Raw genomic sequence first — 20,177 nt, forward strand, 5'->3', positions numbered from 1 at the left:
TTTCTTTCTTTCTTTCTTTCTTTCTTTCTTTCTTTCTTTCTTTCTTTTCTTTTCTTTTCTTTTCTTTTTTGCTGTTCATCTTAGGTGCTTTCTACTACCCTGTCTTCCAGATTGCTGACCTATTCTTCTGCATCTTCTAATCTGCTGTTGATTTCCTTGTGTATTTTTCATTTCAGTTATTGTATTCTTCATCTCTGATGGGTTCTTTTTTATGTTTTCTATCTCTTTCTTGATTTGAACTCTCACTGAGTTCATCCACTCTTCTCAAATCTGGTGAGCATCTTTAGTACCATTACTTTGAGCTCCTTATCAGGTAGATTGCTTATCTCCATTTGTTTAGTTTTTTTGTTTGTTTGTTTGTTTTTGCTAAAGTTTTAGCTTGTTCTTTCATTTGAAACATATTCCTCTCTCTCCTCATATTCTGTGTTTGTTTCCATGTATTAGGTATGTCAGCTATGTACCCTGGTCTTGAAAGTAGTGGCCTTGTGTTAGAAGGCATCATCTGGGGCCCTAGAGTGCCATCCTCCCAGTCACCAGAACCAGACATTCTGGGCTCTGTGTGTCCGTCTGTGGTGACTGGGCTGTAACTTTGTGCAAGCAGTGGTAGGCAGGGCTGAGCCTCAGCCCAGCTATGTGCAGTGACCAGCTGTGACTTCTGTGAGTATACTGGTATACAGGGCGGCTTCCCAGCCATGCTGTCAGAGTGGCTCAGCTGTAATTGCTGCCCACATGCTGGTGTGTGGGGCTGCCCATCCTTCCCGCAGGGAAGGAGTTGCTTTGGAGAGGCCCTGGTCCTGCCTGGGGCTGCCACTAGGTGTGATGGGGCAGTCATTGCTTTGGGGGAATGCTGATCCTCACCAAGGCTGCCTGCTGGGTGTGGCAGGGCGGGGGTTAATTTAGAGGGGCACTTTCCAGGTCAGGTAGATCCACAGGGGAATGCCAGGGCAGGGTGAAGGAGACACTCAGGCTTAGGTGCCAACCCTGCATTTGCACACTCTGGAAAGTGAGTGCTTCCTTCAGTTTTGTTCCTTAGGCATCTCACTTGCCTCACCATAGTCCTAGCCCTGTATGTAATCCATTGTACATTTCTCAAAACTGAGAAATAACATTGACATTATACTATTAACTATACTACAGACCTTGTTAAATTTCATTAGTGTTTCCACTAATGTCATTTTTCTGTTCAGGATCTAACCCTGGATTCTACATTGCATTTAGTAGCCATGTCTCCTTAGTCTCCTTCATTCTGTAACAGTTTCTTGGTGTTTCCTCTTAAATGAGTTTTATTAGGCTTAGCTTCTATTTTACAAGCAAAATTTAATTATTACTCTTTGTGTTGTGTGTCAGTCAGTATGTATGAATGGAAGTTCTTTCACACATATTAGGAATGCTAGCATTGTGGAATTTAAAACTAATTTTTGCATTAATGGAAAGCCTATTAAGAAAATAACCATTGCTCACCACTGTTTTCTTAGAGTAAGATTTTGTAGGACATAGATTAGATATTCATAAGTGATTTTTTTCCCCAGCTCTATTGAGATATAATTGACATGTAAGTGATTCTTAATAAGATATTTTAGAATACTAGAGTTCTAGAAAAGTTACAATATGTCATGAAATAATACCTTATGTTTCAGTTTTTAATTTAAGGGCACATTGCAGTATTTCAGGATCTCATCTTTCTTTTTGGTTTTGGAGATATATTCTCTCTCTCCCTGCACACACACACACACACAGGTAATTATTAGAATGAATCTTTGGCATTTTATCCCCATTAGTCTGATGAGAATATGTAGAAGAGGGAAGTGACATTAATCTTTGCCATTTGTGGGAGTAAATTTAGGAAACACCATAAATACAGCCGCTAAAAAATGGTAGACTAGGGGTGCCTGGGTGGCTCAGTTGGTTGAGTGTCTGACTCTTGGTTTCGGCTTGGGTCATGATCTCAGGGTCATGAGATAGAGCTCCACGACTGGCTCTGCACTTAGTGGGGAGTCTGCTGGAAAATCTCTCTCTCTCCCTTCCCCCCAATTGTGCTAGCCCTTGTACATGTGTGCTTTGTCTCAAATAAATAAATAAATCTTGAAAAAAAAAGAAATGGCAGACTAACTAGACCCATAAATGGTTTGTATTCATCTAAGTGCTTATCTTGATCTCTTCATATTCTTTATACTAATGAAATCAAAACAATATAAAAAAACATTCAAGCCTCAACCGTTAATGTTTTTGTCAGAGAACACTTACTGGCATTACTCACCTGCACAAGATGTGGCGCTGTATGCTGCATGAAACAAGTTAGACTCCGCACCCAAAGAGAAACCAGTGTTGACACACGTCAGACTGTAAATGTGGACATGTAACAAGGAAGAGTAGCTGCATCTCATTTCTGTATTTTTATTATAAAGTATCTGATATGTGCAAAAGCAAGTATATAATATGTCACAGTAGTATGATTTTAAGAGTTGTAAGCACTATTGCATAAACCCAGTGAGTACATCTGTAGTAGACTGCCTTTAATAATGGATTTCCCAAAAGAAAAAAACCATTTTGGTAAATTATACTTTATTTATATTCATGTATCTTAATTACACATAAATTATTTGGAAGGAAGGAGGGTGGGGGAAGCCAAGCTTTACCCAACTGATACTCCTGACATCTAAAATGGTACTTCTGTCTATATATTTTTTTTTAGCCTGGTGGTTCTTTATTCATTACTACAATCAACAAAACACAGCTGTCTTATGCCTTGGGAATTGTCTTTTCAGAGCAAATTACAGGTATTGTACCAAAAGGTACTCACACATGGGAGAAGTTTGTTTCACCTGAAAAGCTAGAGAGCATTCTGGAATCAAGTAAGTATTAAGAATGTTAACATTTTTCACAGCCTTACTGAACTTTTAATGTATCTATAATTATTAATCACACAACCTGGCACTTAATTAAATGGGCCACTATTCTTTGGATGTTGGTTTCATCTCTCAACTAGATCATAAACTCCTTGAAGTTAGGATTAGGTATTAGATACCATTCTCTCTCACCTGTGGCACCTAACCCAGGGCCAAGCAAATCACAGATGATCAGTGAATACTTTTGGGCTGCTTAGTCCTTATTTATTTAAGGATGAGGTACAAATGTCTATTACTTACACATCCTCAGTTGGTCCTATTGAGGTCCTGCATATATCAGCTTATTTTACATATTATTTTTTCTGATTCCTCCATACTCGGGTACACTGGAACTTCCTTGTCACTTTTTATGTATTTTATGCTACTTATAGCATGCCTTATATTATGGTTCTTTTAAGCCCTTATCTGGCCCGTCAGCTCTGTGGAGGCAAGACTGTCTCTTTTTTGTTCTCCCTGCAGTGCCTAGCTCCGCTTTATACATCGTGAGCTCTTGATTGATATGGTGAATTCCTATCAAGTAATAACATTTAGTTGGTGTTTGGTATTCCTGCCGAGTACTTAACTCATGTATGTGTCAGGCTTTTTGTTCACGTAACAGTATATCAGTAAACTTGATTTGGAATATTGGAATAGTATTAATCCAAGGCAATGGAGGAAGTTCTAAGGATTTCTGCAAGTAACATTGTTGAAAACAGAGTAGGAAAAATTATTGTAAGATGCTTTATAGGAACATTCACTTGTTGGCGGATATTTTCTAATAAAAGCTTATGTTTATTAAATACTTACCATTCTGAACACTGTGCTACTTTATATGCATATATCATCTAACAACTCTAGGACTATATGTTCTGTACATGTGAGAACATTGAGATTCAGAAAGGTTAAGTGACTTGATGTTGGTCACCATCTAATAAGTGCCAGCCTGGGATTTGAACCCAAGCAGTCTGCTTTAGAGTTTCTGTTCTATGCTATATATAGTAAAGCATGATCTGTACTTGGTTACACAGTATTTTTTCCTATTGAGTCAGGAATCCTTTTTTACTTTTATTTTTTTATTTTTTGTTTAAGATTTTATTTATTATTATGTCAGAGAGAGAGAGCACAGAAGCAGGGGGGCAGGCAGGGAGAGGCAGAGGGAGAAGCAGGCTTCCCGCTGAGCAAGGAGCTCGATGCGGGGCTCGATCCCAGGACCCTGGGATCATGACCTGAGCTGAAGGCAGACGATTAACCGACTGAGCCACCCAGGCGTCCCAGGAATCCTTTTTTAATATAGAGTCGCATTAGAATCTTGGCATTTGGAAAGTAATTACATATTAAATCCACTCTTTCTGATTGTTTTTTTCAGACGGTCTGTCAGTTCAAACTGTGACAGGAATGCTCTACAACCCCTTTTCAGGATACTGGCATTGGAGTGAAAATACCAGCCTGAACTATGCAGCTCATGCTGTGAAGTCCACAGAACAGGAACACCCAGTGCCTGAGTTTGTTTTCAAGGGGGAAACAGAAGAGCTCAGACATAAAGACTCTACCAACCCAGGTGTGCAGGAAGAGCTGAAGAAGTGAATTGTTTCTAAGGACTATGTATAATATGGCTTGAAAGTCTGACGTTTACATATGTGAAAAACATACACTTTGTCATTTGTGAGAGGATAGTGAAGAAAAGAAAGTCAACAAAAAGGGCTAAAACCTTGGATAAAAGTTTTGGTTGTTTCATCTAATAGCCACTTTCAAGGGATTATTCTGTGGATAAAAAGTTTTGGCAAGGTATTGTGTAATCTGGGCATTTAAATTCCTCAGCCTTTGTTTTATAAATAGGGTATGCATATTTGACTTCACTTTACAGATTATATATATTCATCCAGCATGTATGCACATATGTATATGCCAAAATGTGTTTTAATTTAAAGGAATCTGCATTATCTATGTTCTTTATCAGGTTTTAGCTAAAGGCAGTTATGCTTCTGACTTATGAAAACCAAATATAGTTTTATGCCACTTATATTTGGGAAGACAAAATGTATTTTTTCCTTTAAATTTTAGTATGTTGGAAAGCAAATGGATTGTTAAATATATGCCGCGTTTGGATTCAAACATTAAAATCAAGAAGTTTGGATGATGTTGGACATACTTCTATACAGTTCCATAAATGTTTTATTGTGACTTTTTTTTTTAAGTAGAAAGGACTTTTTAAAACTCAATTAAAAATTCAGTTATGGAAATTTTCTTCTTTGGCTAACATTTTTATAATTGAAGGGACTGACTTGAAATGTATTTTTATGCTTCTTGAAGTATGTGAGTCCCTGGCTTTTTCTGAAAGTCCAGATGCTCTATATAAAGACATTCATAGAGGCTGTTAACCCAGTGTGACAAACATGGATTGAATGTGTGTGACCCAGGTGGAAGGTCAGCTTTTTAACTTCCTATCATTTTTCACTTTTACACTCATGTTTCCTGTATTCCTTTGTCAGTGTCTGTTAGAATTAGCTCCTCAGGCAAACACTTCCCATCCACCTTAGCTTATCATTTGCTTGTTCTCAGCGGCATTATAGGGGAGGAAACTGAAATTTAAAGAATTAAAAGAGGAATTTTAACTTCAGTTGCTGTTGTGTAATTAAGGTGCTAAAAATTAGGAGCTTCCATTGGCCTCCCTTTAAAAGTTAGATTCTTAGTCCAAATTCTAGTAGTTTTTTTTTTTTTTAATTTTATTATGTTATGTTAGTCACCATACAATACATCATTGGTTTTTGATGTGGTGATTCACGATCCATTGTTTTCGTATAACACCCAGTGCTCCATGCAGTACGTGCCCTCCTTAATACCCATCACCCGGCTAATCAATCCCCCCTCCCCCCTCCCCTCTAAAACCCTGTTTGTTTCTCAGAGTCCATAGTCTCTCATGGTTCATCTCTCCCTCCAATTCCCCCTGCCCATTTTTCCCTTCCTTCTCCTAATGTCCTCCATGCTATTGCTTATGTTCCACAAATAAGTGAAACCATATGATAATTGACTTTCTCTGCTTGACTTATTTCACTTAGCATAATCTCCTCCAGTCCCATCCATGTTGATGTAAAAGTTGGGTATTCATCTTTTCTGATGGCTGAGTAATATTCCATTGTATATATGGACCACATCTTCTTTATCCATTCATCTGTTGAAGGGCATCTCGGCTCTTTCCACAGTTTGGCTATTGCGGACATTGCTGCTATGAACATTGGGGTGCATATGGCCCTTCTTTTCACTACATCTGTGTCTTTGGGACAAATACCCAGGAGTGCAATTGCTGGGTCATAGGGTAGCTCTATTTTTAAATTTTTGAGGCACCTCCACACTGTTTTCCAAAGTGGCTGTACCAACTTGCATTCCCACCAACAGTGTAAGAGGGTTCCCCTTTCTCCACAACCTCTCCAACATTTGTGGTTTCTTTCCCTGTCCATTTTTGCCATTCTAACTGGTGTAAGGTGGTATCTCAATGTGGTTTTGATTTGGATTTCCCTGATGGCTAATGATGATGAACATTTTTTCATGTGTCTGTTAGCCATTTGTATGTCTTCTTCAGAGAAGTGTCTTCATATCTTCTGCCCACTTTTTGACTTGATTATTTGTTTTTTGGGTGTTGAGTTTGAGAAGGTCTTTATAGATCTTGGATACCAGCCCTTTATCTGTAGTGTCATTTGCAAATATCTTCTCCCATTCTGTGGGTTGCCTCTTTGTTTTGTTGACTGTTTCCTTTGCTGTGCAGAAGCTTTTTATCTTGATGAAGTCCCACAAGTTCATTTTTGCTTTTGTTTCACTAGCTTTTGGAGATGTATCTTGAAAGAAGGTGCTGTGGGCGATGTCAAAGAGGTTACTGCCTATGTTCTCCTCTAGGATTTTGATGGATTCCTGTCTCACATTGAGGACTTTCATCCACTTTGAGTTTATCTTTGTGAATGGTGTTAGAGAATGGTCGAGTTTCATTCTTCTGCATGTGGCTGTCCAATTTTCCCAGCACCATTTATTGAAGAGACTGTCTTTTTTCCATTGCATGTTTTTTCCTGCTTTGTCAAAGATTATTTGACCATAGAGTTGAGGGTGCATACCTGGGTTCTCTATTCTGTTCCATTGGTCTATATGTCTGTTTTTGTGCCAGTACCATGCTGTCTTGGTGATCACAGCTTTGTAATAGCTTGAAATCGGGCAACGTGATGCCCCCAGCTTTGTTTTTCTTTTTCAACATCTCCTTGGCGATTCGGGGTCTTTTCTGATTCCATACAAATTTTAGGATTGTTTGTTCCGGCACTTTGAAAAATGTCATTGGAATTTTAATCGGGATGGCATTGAAGGTATAGATTGCTCTGGGTAGCATAGACATTTTAACAATGTTTATTCTTCCGATCCATGAGCATGGAATATTTTTCCATGCTTTTTGTCTTCTTCAATTTCTTTCATGAGTGTTTTGTAGTTCCTAGAGTATAGATCCTTTACCTCTTTGGTTAGGTTTATTCCGAGGTATCTTATGGTTTTTGGTGCTACTGTAAATGGAATCATTTCTCTAATTTCTCTTTCTACAGTTGCGTTGTTAGTGTATAAGAAAGCAACTTATTTCTGTGCATTGATTTTGTATCCTGCCACATTACTGAATTGCTGGATGAGTTCTAGTAATTTCGGGGTGGAGTCTTTTGGGTTTTCCACATAAAGTATCAGGTTGTCTGCGAAAAGAGAGAGTTTGACTTCTTTGCCAATTTGAATACCTTTTATTTCTTTTTGTTGTCTGATTGCTGTTGCTAGGACTTCTAGTACTATGTTGAACAATAGTGGCGAGAGTGGGCATCCTTGACATGTTCCTGATCTTAAGGGAAAGGCTCTCAGCTTATCCCCATTGAGGATGATATTCGCTGTGGGTTTTTCATAGATGGATTTTATGAACTTGAGCAATGTTCCCTCTATCCCTATACTCTGGAGAGTTTTAATCAGGAAAGGATGTTGTATTTTGTCAAATGCTTTTTCTGCACCAATTGAGAGGACCATATGGTTCTTCTCCCTCCTCTTATTAATGTGTTCTATCACATTGATTGATTTGCGAATGTTGAACCACCCTTGCATCCTGGGGATAAATCCCACTTGGTCGTGGTGGATGATCCTTTTAATGTATTGTTGGATCCTATTAGCTAGGATTTTGTTGAGGATTTTGGAATCCATATTCATCAGGGATATCGGTTTGAAATTCTCCTTTTTGATGGGGTCTTTGCCTGGTTTGGGGATTAAGGTAATGCTGGCCTCATAGAATGAGTTTGGAAGTTTTCCTTCTGTTTCTATTTTTTGAAACAGCTTCAGTAGAATAGGTGTTATTTCTTCTTTGAATGTTTGGTAGAATTCCCCAGGGAATCCATCAGGCACTGGACTCTTGTTTTTTGGGAGGTTTTTGATCACTGCTTCAATCTTGTTACTGGTTATTGGCTTATTCAGGTTGTCCATTTCTTCCTGTTTCAGTCTTGGCAGCTTATAGGTTTCCAGGAAGGCCTCCATTTCATCCAGATTGCTCAGTTTATTGGCATATAGTTGTTGATAATAATTTCTAATAATTGTGTCTATTTCCTTGGTGTTAGTCATGATCTCTCCCCTTTCATTCATAATTTTATTAATTTGGGTCCTTTCTCTTTTCTTTTGGATAAGTCTGGCCAGTGGTTTATCGATCTTATTAATTCTTTCAAAGAACCAACTTCTAGTTTCGTTGATCTGATCTACTGTGTTTCTGGTTTCTAATTCATTGATTTCTGCTCTAATTTTAATTATTTCTCTTCTAGTGCATGGCTTAGGCGTCGTTTGTTGCCTTTCTCTAGTTCTTTTTTTTTTTTAAAGATTTTATTTATTTATTTCAGAGAGAGAATGAGAGAGAGCACATGAGAGGGGGGAGGGGCAGACGGAGAAGCAGACTCCCTGCCGAGCAGGGAGCCCGATGCGGGACTCGATCCTGGGACTCCAGGATCATGACCTGAGCCGAAGGCAGTCGCTTAACCAACTGAGCCACCCAGGCGCCCTCTAGTTCTTTAAGATGTAGAGTTAGTTGGTGAATTCGGGATTTTTCTATTTTTTTGAGGGAGGCTTGGATGGCTATGTATTTCCCCCTTAGGACCACCTTTGCAGTGTCCCATAGGTTTTGGACCAACGTGTTTTCATTCTCATTGATTTCCATGAATTGTTTAAGTTCTTCTTTGATTTCCTGGTTGACCCAAACATTCTTGAGCAGAGTGGTCTTTAGCTTCCAAGTGTTTGAATTTCTGCCAATTTTTTTCTTGTGACTGAGTTCCAGTTTTAGAGCATTGTGGTCTGAGAATATGCAGGGAATAATCTCAATCTTTTGGTATCGGTTGAGACTTGATTTGTGACCCAGTATGTGGTCTATTCTGGAGAAAGTTCCATGTGCGCTCAAGAAGAATGAGTATTCTGTTGTTTTAGTGTGGAATGTTCTGTAAATATCTATGAGGTCCATCTGGTCCAATATATCATTCAGAGCTCTTGTTCCTTTGTTGATTTTCTGCTTGGATGATCTGTCCATTGCTGAGAGTGGAGTATTGAGGTCTCCTACAATTAACGTATTGTTATCAATATGACTCTTTATTTTGGTTAACAGTTGGCTTATGTAGATGGCTGCTCCCATGTTGGGGGCGTAGATATTTACAATTGTTAGATCTTCTTGTTGGATAGACCCTTTAAGAATGATATAGTGTCCTTCTGTGTCTCTTTTTACAGACTTTAGTTTAAAATCTAATTTGTCTGATATAAGAATTGCTACCCCAGCTTTCTTTTGAGGTCCGCTGGCATGGAAGATGGATCTCCATCCCTTCACTTTCAGTCTGGATGTATCTTTAGGTTCAAAATGAGTCTCTTGTAGACAGCATATGGATGGGTCCTGTCTTTTTATCCAATCTGCAACCCTGTGCCGTTTTATGGGACCGTTTAGGCCATTCACGTTGAGAGTGATTATTGAAAGATATGAATTAATTGTCACCATGTTGCCTGTGAAGATGTTGTTTTTATAGATTGTCCCTGTAAATTTCTGTAGTATATCACTCTTGGGGTCTTTCTCCTTTTATAGAACCCCCCTTAATATTTCTTGCAGGGCCGGCTTAGTGGTCACATATTCTTTCAACTTGTGCCGGCCGTGGAAGCTCTGCATCTCTCCATCCATTCTAAAGGAAAGCCTTGCCGGATAAAGTATTCTTGGCTGCATGTTTTTCTCATTTAGTACCCTGAATATGTCTTGCCAGGCCTTTCTGGCTTGCCAGGTCTCTGTGGACAGGTCTGACGTTATTCTGATGTTCCTCCCTCTGTACGTAAGGAATCTCTTCCCCCTAACTGCCCTTAAGATGGTTTCCTTGGTTCTAAGATTTGCAAGTTTTACTATTACATGCCGGGGTGTTGGCCTGTTTTCCTTAATCTTGGGAGGGGTCCTCTCTGCCTCTAGGACTCGAATGTTTGTTTCATTCCCCAGATTAGGGAAGTTCTCAGCTAAGATTTGCTCAGATACATCTTCTAGCCCTCTCTCTCTCTCCACTCCCTCTGGGATTCCAATTATTCTGACATTGGAACGCTTCATGGTGTCACTTATTTCTCTGATTCTATTTTCATGGATTCTGAGTTGTTTTTCCCTGGCCTCCTCTTTTCCCTTTTTATCTATTATATTGTCTTCCAGGTCGCTTATTCTCTCTTCTGCCTCAGTTACCCTAGCTGTTAGATTATCTAGATTGGACTGGATCTCATTGATAGCATTTTTAAGTTCTGCCAATTCAGCTTTCATTTCTGCCCTTAGAGACTCTATGTTGCCATTAATTGATTTCTCCATTCTAGCTATTGTCTTCACAATTGCTAGCCTGAATTCCATCTCCAACATCTTGGTTATATCTGCATCTATTTGTAAATCTGCAGCATAAATCATAATCTCTGAGTCTTTTCTATTTTGGGGGCTCCTCCTCGTAGTCATTCTGCTGATGGGTGTTTGAGGGAATGTATAGAGTCCAAATTATTGACCAGAACCCCAGCAAGATGCACCTGTTTTCTTGGGACCTTAGGGTTGCTGGCCTCTTGTTTTCCCAGCCTGTCTTCTGGGGGAGGGGCCTGCCGCGCTGTCACTCAGGCAACCCTGTTCTGGCGGAGTTGCCCTGCGCCCCTGTGGTGGGGGGTGGGCTCAGTGGGAATCAGTTTTTGGGGCTTTTGTTCTCTGCAGCTTTCCCTGGCGGCTTTCTGCGTCTCTTCCATGAGTCAGAGCAGAAGAGACCGTTTCCAACCCTCTGCCTCAGAGCAGAGAGACCTCTGTCTGTTCTTCAGTGAGCTCTCCGGGCCACACTGTCTCCATTTCTGTCCGTGCTGCTATAAACTGCAGCGGCCTGGATTGTGCACCCCTCCGCAGCGCCCCCAGTCCTGCCTCCAGGTCCGGGCATGTCTCTGCCCTTTGTGCTTCTAAAACCGCCAGCCGCTCCCAGTTCGCGCATGTGCACACACGCAAGACCCCGCCACTCTGGGATTCCGCCTCTGGGGCTGCAGTTCGCAGGTGCAATCCCGCTGCTGCGGGTTTCTGCCCCAGGGTTGCCCTAGAGTCCTTTCCCGATGCTACTGGTCTGCGAGTCTGTGCCCGGTCCACAGCGCGCGAGGCTGTCACTCACTGGCGGTGCAGGATCCCCACGGCCAGGCACCCTCCCGCCGCCATTTATCCTCCGATATCTGCCCGCAGAATCATGGCTCTCCGCTTGGTACCTCAAAACCAACCGCCTGCGATATTCTGTTTGTAGAGATCCAGATTTTCTTAGGTCTCAGGCTGGTTTTGTGGGTGCTCAGAGTGGTCTGGTGGATATCCAGCTCAATTCCGGGGACCAGTTGAAATAGGGTCCCCTACTCCTCCGCCATCTTCCCCCCCCCGAATTCTAGTAGTTTTATTACCAAAACAAAGCTTCCTCATTCTGTTAGGAAAAAAAAAAGTGTTGGTATAAAAGAGTAATGTAAGACCAATGTAATGGAATTGATTAAAAAGCAGTCCTCCAAACAAGTGTATTTATTTTAGAGAAAAAACACTAACTTTCAGTTATTAAAAATACATTCTTAAGTGCTGGAAGTTCAGGGTGATTCAGTAATAACTACTTTGTTTCTCTTGACTTCCAATGGAATGAAAAGATGAAAATTTCGTGCCTCTCTGTATAATCTAATTTGATCTTTCAGGCCAATTTCAACCAAATTTCAGGAGAAATAGGTTCAAAAAGATACTACAAATTTTTTTAAGTGTATATTTGTAGAGTGAGGATTACCCAGCTGAAAATTATTAATTCTGAGAACTACCAACTTTTGAAAAGCAGTAATCTAGCAATTAGGGCTATGCTGGAGAGTTTCATCTGCAAACCTTCCCTCAGGAACTCTGGGTTCATGAGAATGCCCTGCAAGAAATAATGATGGAGACTTTATGACTAATGGTCCAGCAAAAGAGACTATAAACCTGACTTAGAACGAAAAAGAACAAGGCTCAGAGAGCAAGAAGTTGAATTTGCAGGCAATCTTAATTTGGGGTGAGGGGAACAACCACGGGAAGCTGGGCAATGACCCTGACCCCCTTGCTCAGGGGGGCTGTAATTAGAAAAACTGCTAGACCATCTGAGGTTGGCTCAAAGGACTACAAGCACTAGGAGAGCAAAACTTTAGGCACTTAGAAGTAGCCATGAATGATGGTAGGAAGGGTCACACGGCAAGGCAGGTGGTAACAGAGAGATCAAGGGGTGTAGCTTTTCCCAAAACTTCTGCAAGGAACAGTGGGATCCAGCACCCAGCACATATATGCAAAACCCCCTGGGAACCTGCAGGAGCCTTCTGGAAGCAGGATTCTAGAAACTAGCCTGGTTAAGAGACTAGAATAAAAAGCAACTGCAGTTGTTACAAAAGCGTTGATTTTTCCCAAAGTTGATATGTTCTGGGGAAAATAAGTGCCATGCAGGCATATAAAACATTGCTGTATTTGTGTGTTCTATATTTTTCCTGAAGACAAAACATCACAAAAGAATTGTCTTTAAATCTTTTATTTTATGGGGCGCCTGGGTGGCTCAGCCGGTTGAGCATCTGCCTTTGGCTCAGGTCATGATCGCAGGGTCCTGGGATCGAGCCCCATATCAGGCTCCCTGCTCATCGGGGAACCTGCTTCTCCCTCTCCCTCTGCCTGCCGCTCCCTCTGCTTGTGCTCTCTCTGACAAATAAATAAAGTCTTAAAAAAAAAAAATCTTTTATTTTATGTCTGGATGTATACTTGAGGCCCTAGAAATGCTATCACGTTGTCTTTCCCCTAAATCATGCCTGAGTGCTCTCAGATGAAAATGTCAATATCATTGCAACTTGTGATCTTAAGGAAACTTTCTATTTTTTGATGAACATGTTTGGATTTGGAAAACAGGGGCGCCATTTGGGTACTAAGGTTGAACATTTTGTTTGATTATGATTTGTTAACAGAGTCATTTTGTAGGTAAGCTTAAGACTCCACAAAGAGCCATTCTTTGTAGTTGTGTTGCTTTGGAGAATTTGTTAAAGGCCTTCCCACTGTTCAGTTGATTTCACAATGGATAATTGGAAAGCTGACAGGATGATGTGTATCCTTTTTCCCCTCCACACCACAGCCAAACATATCAAAAGGGTTGTCTCCATTTCGTCATTCTCTCACTTCTCGGCTCACTCTGCTTGGCCCCCCTCCATTATTGTTTCATTGAGACCATTCTCACCAAAGTCACAGATTGACCATGTGACTGTACCCAGAGACCATTTTTCAGCTCTTATCTCGCTCGTTGACATTGTTAATGACCTCCTTCCTTTAAACGTTCTCCTCTATTTCCATGACTTTACCCTCTTTGACTAACCACTCCTTGTCAGCCTGAGTTCCCTTTTCTTGCTCTACCTACCCACCTGTTGGCTTTAATTGGATGGTTCCCTATACCCATACTTTTATAGTCTCCTGTAAATAAATCTTCCTCAAATTATCTTATTTCAAGGGGGCCATCTGCTTCCCGTTGGGGACCTCACTGATAAACCCACTCCCAACCTCTTCTTAAAACCCTTCAATGGTTTCTCATTGCTCTGAAGGTAAAAGACCTAAATCCTTTAACATGGCTACCAAGTCCTGCCTACTTCTCAAGCCTCATCATTTATTTTTGACAAGTATGCTGGATTATTTTTTCAAGATTTTTATTTATTTATTTTAGAGATGTATAGAGAGAGAGTGCAAGCGGGGTTAGGAGCAGAGGGAGAGGGACAAGTAGACTCAGCGCTGAGTGCAGAGATTGAAGGGGGAGCTTGAGCCCAGGACCCTGAGATCATGACCTGAGCAGAAATCAAGAGTCAGACACTAAACTGACTGAGGCACCCGGGCGCCCCAAGTACGCTGGATTTTAGTAACAGAAGAGTTCATTATCGTTCTTTTGCATTATTTTAAACTTTACATTTAAAAATAAATATAAAATAATTTCAGACTTACAAAAAAAGTACCAAAAGTAACCCAAAGGGTTCCCATATACCCTTCATTCAGCTTCCCAAATGTTACCTTTATTTATTTATTTATTTTAAAGATTTTATTTATTTGACAGAGAGAGACACAGCAAGAGAGGGAACACAAGCAGGGGGAGTGGGAGAGGGAGAAGCAGGCCTCCCGCGGAGCAGGGAGCCCGACGCAGGGCTCGATCCCAGGACCCTGGGATCATGACCTGAGCGGAAGGCAGATGCCCAACGACTGAGCCACCCAGGCACCCCCCAAATGTTATCTTTAACCACAATATGATGATAAAATTCAGATAATTAACTTTGATACACCACCATTATCTAATCTACAAACCTTATTTAAGTTTATTAATTGTCCCACTAGTGTCTTTTTTAGCGGGAAACAAGATCCCACATTGCTTTAAATTGTCATGTCTTAGTCTCCTTTAATTTGAGACAGTTCCTCATTCTGTCTTTGTCATTCATGACTTTGACAGTGACAGAGCACTGGACATTTGTTTTAAATGTACCTCAACTTGTATTTTTTTTTCTTATTATTCTTCATAATTAAATCCAGGTAATGCACTTTTGGCAAGAACACCACAGAAGTGATTGTGCCCTTCTCAGTGCATCCTGTCAGGAGATCACGATGTCAATATGGCTTGTTACTGTGGATGCTAAGTTTGATCACATGGCTAAGGTAGTGTCTACCAGATTTCTTCACTGTAAGTTACTGTATTTTTTCCTTTATAATGAATAACTACCTTATAGTAAGATACTGTGAGAATATGTAAATGCTGAGTTGTTGGTACTTTGGCCCATCAGTTTTATCATCCGTTGATGGTCACTGCTTGAAACAGTTATGACTGTGGTGTTTGTCTAGCGGTCATTCTCATCTTTCTTTCTACACTATTAATGGAATTCTGAAAGGAAGAACTGTCCCTTCTCCCCCATTTACTCATTTATTTAATTATTTACTTTTATTAGAGTGGACTTGCGGACATTATCTTCTATGGTTATAACCCACTGCTATCATTTTCATTACTCAAGTTGTCCCAGATTTGGCCATTGGGAACCCTTCCCATGTCCTTTCACAACCCTATACTTTTTCAGACACTTCTTACTTTCTGGCATCACAGGGGACTCCAGGCTCAACTTGTATTTGTCTTGATCCAGCTCAGGAATTCAAGGAACCCCAATTCCTTTTATTGGAGAATAGTATTTAGAAACCAAGATCTGAGCACTGAGTATCCTCTACTCCTGGGACATCAGTGCTTCTAGACCCTCTCCGCAGACAGAGCTAGGAGGTAATGGATGCACACACCTGCACACATCTATACTTGTTTCTCCCCACCCCATGTGTGTGACGAATTCAGACTGATACCTCTGATTGCAGTCCAACATCACAAGGTTTATCCCACCATTCCTGCTTTCTTTTTTTACTTATTTGCTCAATCCTAGAATACTCATAGTTTCACAATAGCTAAAGAAATTTAATTTAACCTTAGCATATATAGTTAAAATACGGTGTTCCAAAGTTATATTGACTTAGTTCTTTTCTTCCTCATCCATGTCAATCCGGTTGTGTTGTTCATCGTAATTAGTTTGTAATTTGTAATTCATTTGTATTCAGTTGGTTCATATGTTGCTGTTTGTATTTCTTTTTGGGTTCTCCCTCCCCAACATCCTGGCTGATTTAAATTTATTTACTTTTGGGGTATGTACAACTAACATGGTTCTAAAAGTCAGAACTATAGAAAAAGTTGTACTCCTGGACCTGTCACTCCCCCATATCTCTTCCATTCCCGTATCCCCTACATCCTATTCTTTCCACTCCATTCCTCCTTACTCACTGTAGGTACCCAATCTCATTATTTTTCCAGTTTCTCACATATGTGTGCGCATGTGCGTTTTGCACAAATAAACAGATACATGCATAGTTCTTGCTTACAAGAAAGGTAGCAAACCATAGCACCGTTTCATGCTTTGTCTCAAGTCTTGTATTGTTACGTTCTGCTCTTGGAGTTTGCACAGTTTCCCCTTCACTCAAGAACATTCATACCCCCTAACTATTAGCCAGCATCCTCCCTCCCCCCACTTAGTTCCCTGTACTTCTCCTTCAGACCTCGGCCCAAGCATCACCTCCTCTAGGAACGTTTCTTTGACTGCCTTGCCTAGTGCAAATACCATTTTTAACTTTATACCGTATTTCCCCTATCACTTATCACAATTACAGGTTTATATTTATTTGTGTGAATAGTTGATTAGAATCTTTCTCATGCCAACACTATGTGGGCTGGACCATTGTTCTATTTCACTCACTGTTGTATCCCCTGACCCAGCTCAGTGCCTGGCACTTGGTATTTGTTTGTTAAATGGGAAAATGAGTGAATGAAATGCTGGTAATATATTTCAGTAACATTTCAATAAAGTCAAGTAATTTGAATAATACAACAGGTTATTATAGGTTATTTTAAAATGATAAGCTGCTTACATTTACTTCACTATGCGACTGCTACCTTCATAAAAACCCAAAGAAATAAATTCAGTTTTTCTTGAGTTTCCATAAAGTATTTAATCTGCTTGTCTTTATTCTCAATTCCCCTTTTTCTTTTTTCTTTTTTTTTAAGATTTTATTTATTTATTTGCCAGAGAGAGTGAAAGTACAAGCAAAGGGAGCTGCAGGCTGAGGGAGAAGCAGGCTTCCCGCTGAGCAGGGAGCCTGACTTGGGGCTCTATCCCAGGACCCCGAGATCATGACCTGAGCCCAAGGCAGACGCTTAACCAACTGAGCCACCCAGGTGTCCCATCAATTTCCCCTTTTCCAAGAGTAGGGTCATCTTTTTGAACAGTAAGCCATGCCATTTCCAATGCCTGAAGAGCCTCCTTTTTTTTTTTTTTTTTGTTCCCCAGTAATGACTTCTCAGTGACCCTCTTGACCACCTGCCTGTTAATAGACTTGGCCAAGGCTGGTGGATGTCCCCTAAATCTCTTCTTCCCTTCTGTAGCAACAGAACCCCTTATTTTAGCTACATTTCTTGACCTTCCTTGAAGCTAGATGTGGCCATATAACTTAATTATGGCCAATGAGATGAGTGGAAATGGTATGTGTACCTTCCAGGAAGTGTCAGTAGGGAGCGTGCCCTTTTCCTTCCCTTTCCTCCCTCCTGCTGGCTGAAAGGGGGAAATGGTGGCTTGAGTTGGAACAGTCTCAGACTTGGAGCTGGAGCAACAAGACAGAGGAGCCTGATATATACATTACTATATCAGGGATATATAATGAGGGAGGGAAGGAGGGAGAGAGAGAGAGAGTGAATGACTATCCGCTTGCTTAAGCTACTGCTGTTTGGGTTTTCTATCACAGCCAAATCAAATCTTAAATTATTATAGTTTGCCTAACCATAAATTCCAGACCTAGAGTCAATATTACCCTTTAGTGGATGGGGTTAAAGAACCTAAACAAACATTTGTTGAATGGAAGATCCCACACAAAGGAAAGCAGTGATTTAGGGATCCTTATAAGAGTGGCCCACTTTATGGGGCACCTGGGTGGCTCAGTCGTTAAGTGTCTGCCTTCGGCTCAGGTCATGATCCCAGGGTCCTGGGATCCAGCCCCGCATCGGGCTCTCTGCTCGGTGGGAAGCCTGCTTCTCCCGCTCCCACTCCTGCTGCTTCTGTTCCCTCTCTCGCTGTGTCTCTCTCTTTGTCAAATAAATAAATAAAATCTTAAAAAAAAAGAGAGAGTGGCCCACTTTAGGTGCAGGAAGTCAGGACTGTGGGGGAAAGGGGAACAAGCTAAAAGAAACTTTCTACAAGGGGAAAGTCAGACAAATCCAAACTGTGAGACGTATACAAGTTAACTGACCCAAACTGTGATGTAGATCAGTGCAATGCAAGAACTTTGATGGATTCTGGATAGAACAGCAACAATAAAACAGCTATAAAATATTTTTGAGACAATTGCATAAATGTGAACATAGACTAGATCTGAGATAACTTTATGGAATTATTATGAACTTTCTTATATGTGATAACATTGAGTTTATGAAAGACAATGTCCTTATTCTTTGAACCTGCATAGAGTTGGGATGTAGGTACTGAAAAACAAGTATCTGCAACTCACATTCAATGGGTTTAAAAATGAAAATAGGCCATATTGTTAGAAAAAGATGAGGGACAAGTGAGAACAGTTAGATAAAGACAGATTAAATACTTGTCAGGACTTTGGGAAAAACTGTATTTATTTAGGTTTTTGGGAGTGTGTGCGTGCTTGTGTATAAACACAGAGAAAGTATATGTAGCAACATTGGTAACTGGCGAATTTTGGTGAAGGGTGTACTCTTCCATCAATTTTTCTGTAGGTTTGAAAGTCTCAGAATAAAAAGAGAAAACGTTAGTGATGCTGTGATATTGAATTTGCCTAGACAAGAAGTTCTGCATCAATTAATGTAAATTCTGTCTCATACTGTTTTTTAAAAAGATTTCATAAGTAATATTGGCCCCTTACAGTAATCTTTTGCTTTTATGGAACGCCAGACCCTGTGTGAAGGGCTCTGCACGCATTATCTCATTTAAACTTCCCAGCAGCCCCGGGAGGTAGGGACGACCGTCCACTCCACTCCCACAGGGCTGCTAAATGTGTTCAGTGTCACACAACTATTAAGACTCAACGAGGATCTGAAGCCAGGCAGTTTGATTCGTGACCCTGTGCACTTCGCTTGTACCCAGTGTCTGTGCCATCATGGGGTCAGAGTAGTAGCCTGACCATACACATTGGCTTATCATATCTCTCAGTTGTCCGAATGCAAGGCCACGTCTTCAAAGCATTTAAACCCAACAGAGCTTCACAAGGTTTACAGTCTGGGCTATTTGCCTCCATTCTCTTAGAGAGTCATTACTTTTCTATGGCTGAGCCAACTACATGCTACTAATTGTAATTTGATAAAATGCTTTAAAGACCCAGAATAAAATGATATCCTTACTTTCTATAGTATAGTCATAGGTTTTACTATTGTATTAATGATAAATTGAGGAAAAGTATTAGAACACTACACATCAGAAATATCTCAGTCAAGCAGAAAAGTCAAAATGTTGGACACTATTTGAGATGTCTTTATGATGTGTACTAGGGACCTCACGAGGGCTTCTGCATATGGTTGACCTGCACCACACAGCGTTGAGAGGCATCAAATAGAGATTTAGAGAGACTGCTTGGTAACAGGCACAGGGGCAAGTTATGCTTCCTGGAAATATTTTTCAAACTTGGACTGGCAAGGTCCCTGCAATTCCATAAAACGTATTTTTATCATTATAGGCTTACAGAAATAGGCCTGAAAATCTAAGACTCCTAAGCAAATATTGATGTAGAAATAAAGATGGAAATGAGACCAAATGCAAGAAAGTGTTAGTATAACCAACACATAATCGCTTTTATTAACTTACAGTGTGACTTTATTAGAAGAGAGCTTCTTCGTTGATTATTACTAATGAGATGCAAATGGCATGCTAGCCTTCTCTGTATCAAGAAAAAATAAATAAATAAAAAGTCCTGACACTGAAGGTTTGCATGGAAATCAAGCAAAATAATTTATTGTGAGTTCAATAAACCTCTTGTATTCCAGCAAGAAAAGGATGAGCCCTTATAAATGAGCCACTGTTTAGGAGCTGAAAGGCACCAGTTGGACCCAAAGAAAACAATATGTTCTCAAGATGATGTGGCAGAGCTGAGAATGGGGTGGGGGGGAGGACAGTTACAAGGTAAATATGGACACCAGATGTTTCCATTTTGCTCATTCTGAA

At 40.4% G+C, this 20,177-nt stretch overlaps 1 protein-coding gene across 1 annotated transcript in view; it reads left to right on the forward strand.

The window, feature by feature from the left end:
• The window catches only part of COQ3 (coenzyme Q3, methyltransferase), a 21,482-nt gene extending 16,363 nt beyond the window's left edge, over positions 1-5,119 (forward strand). Inside the window, exons 7-8 of the mRNA XM_044917209.1 lie at positions 2,693-2,852; positions 4,252-5,119. Coding sequence (XP_044773144.1) covers positions 2,693-2,852; positions 4,252-4,469 — 378 coding nt within the window. The 3' untranslated portion in view covers positions 4,470-5,119. The remainder of the gene's footprint in view (positions 1-2,692; positions 2,853-4,251) is intronic.
• The last annotated feature ends 15,058 nt before the right edge of the window (positions 5,120-20,177 follow it).

Source organism: Neomonachus schauinslandi, chromosome 8, assembly GCF_002201575.2.
Source record: "Neomonachus schauinslandi chromosome 8, ASM220157v2, whole genome shotgun sequence".
NCBI lineage: Eukaryota > Metazoa > Chordata > Mammalia > Carnivora > Phocidae > Neomonachus > Neomonachus schauinslandi.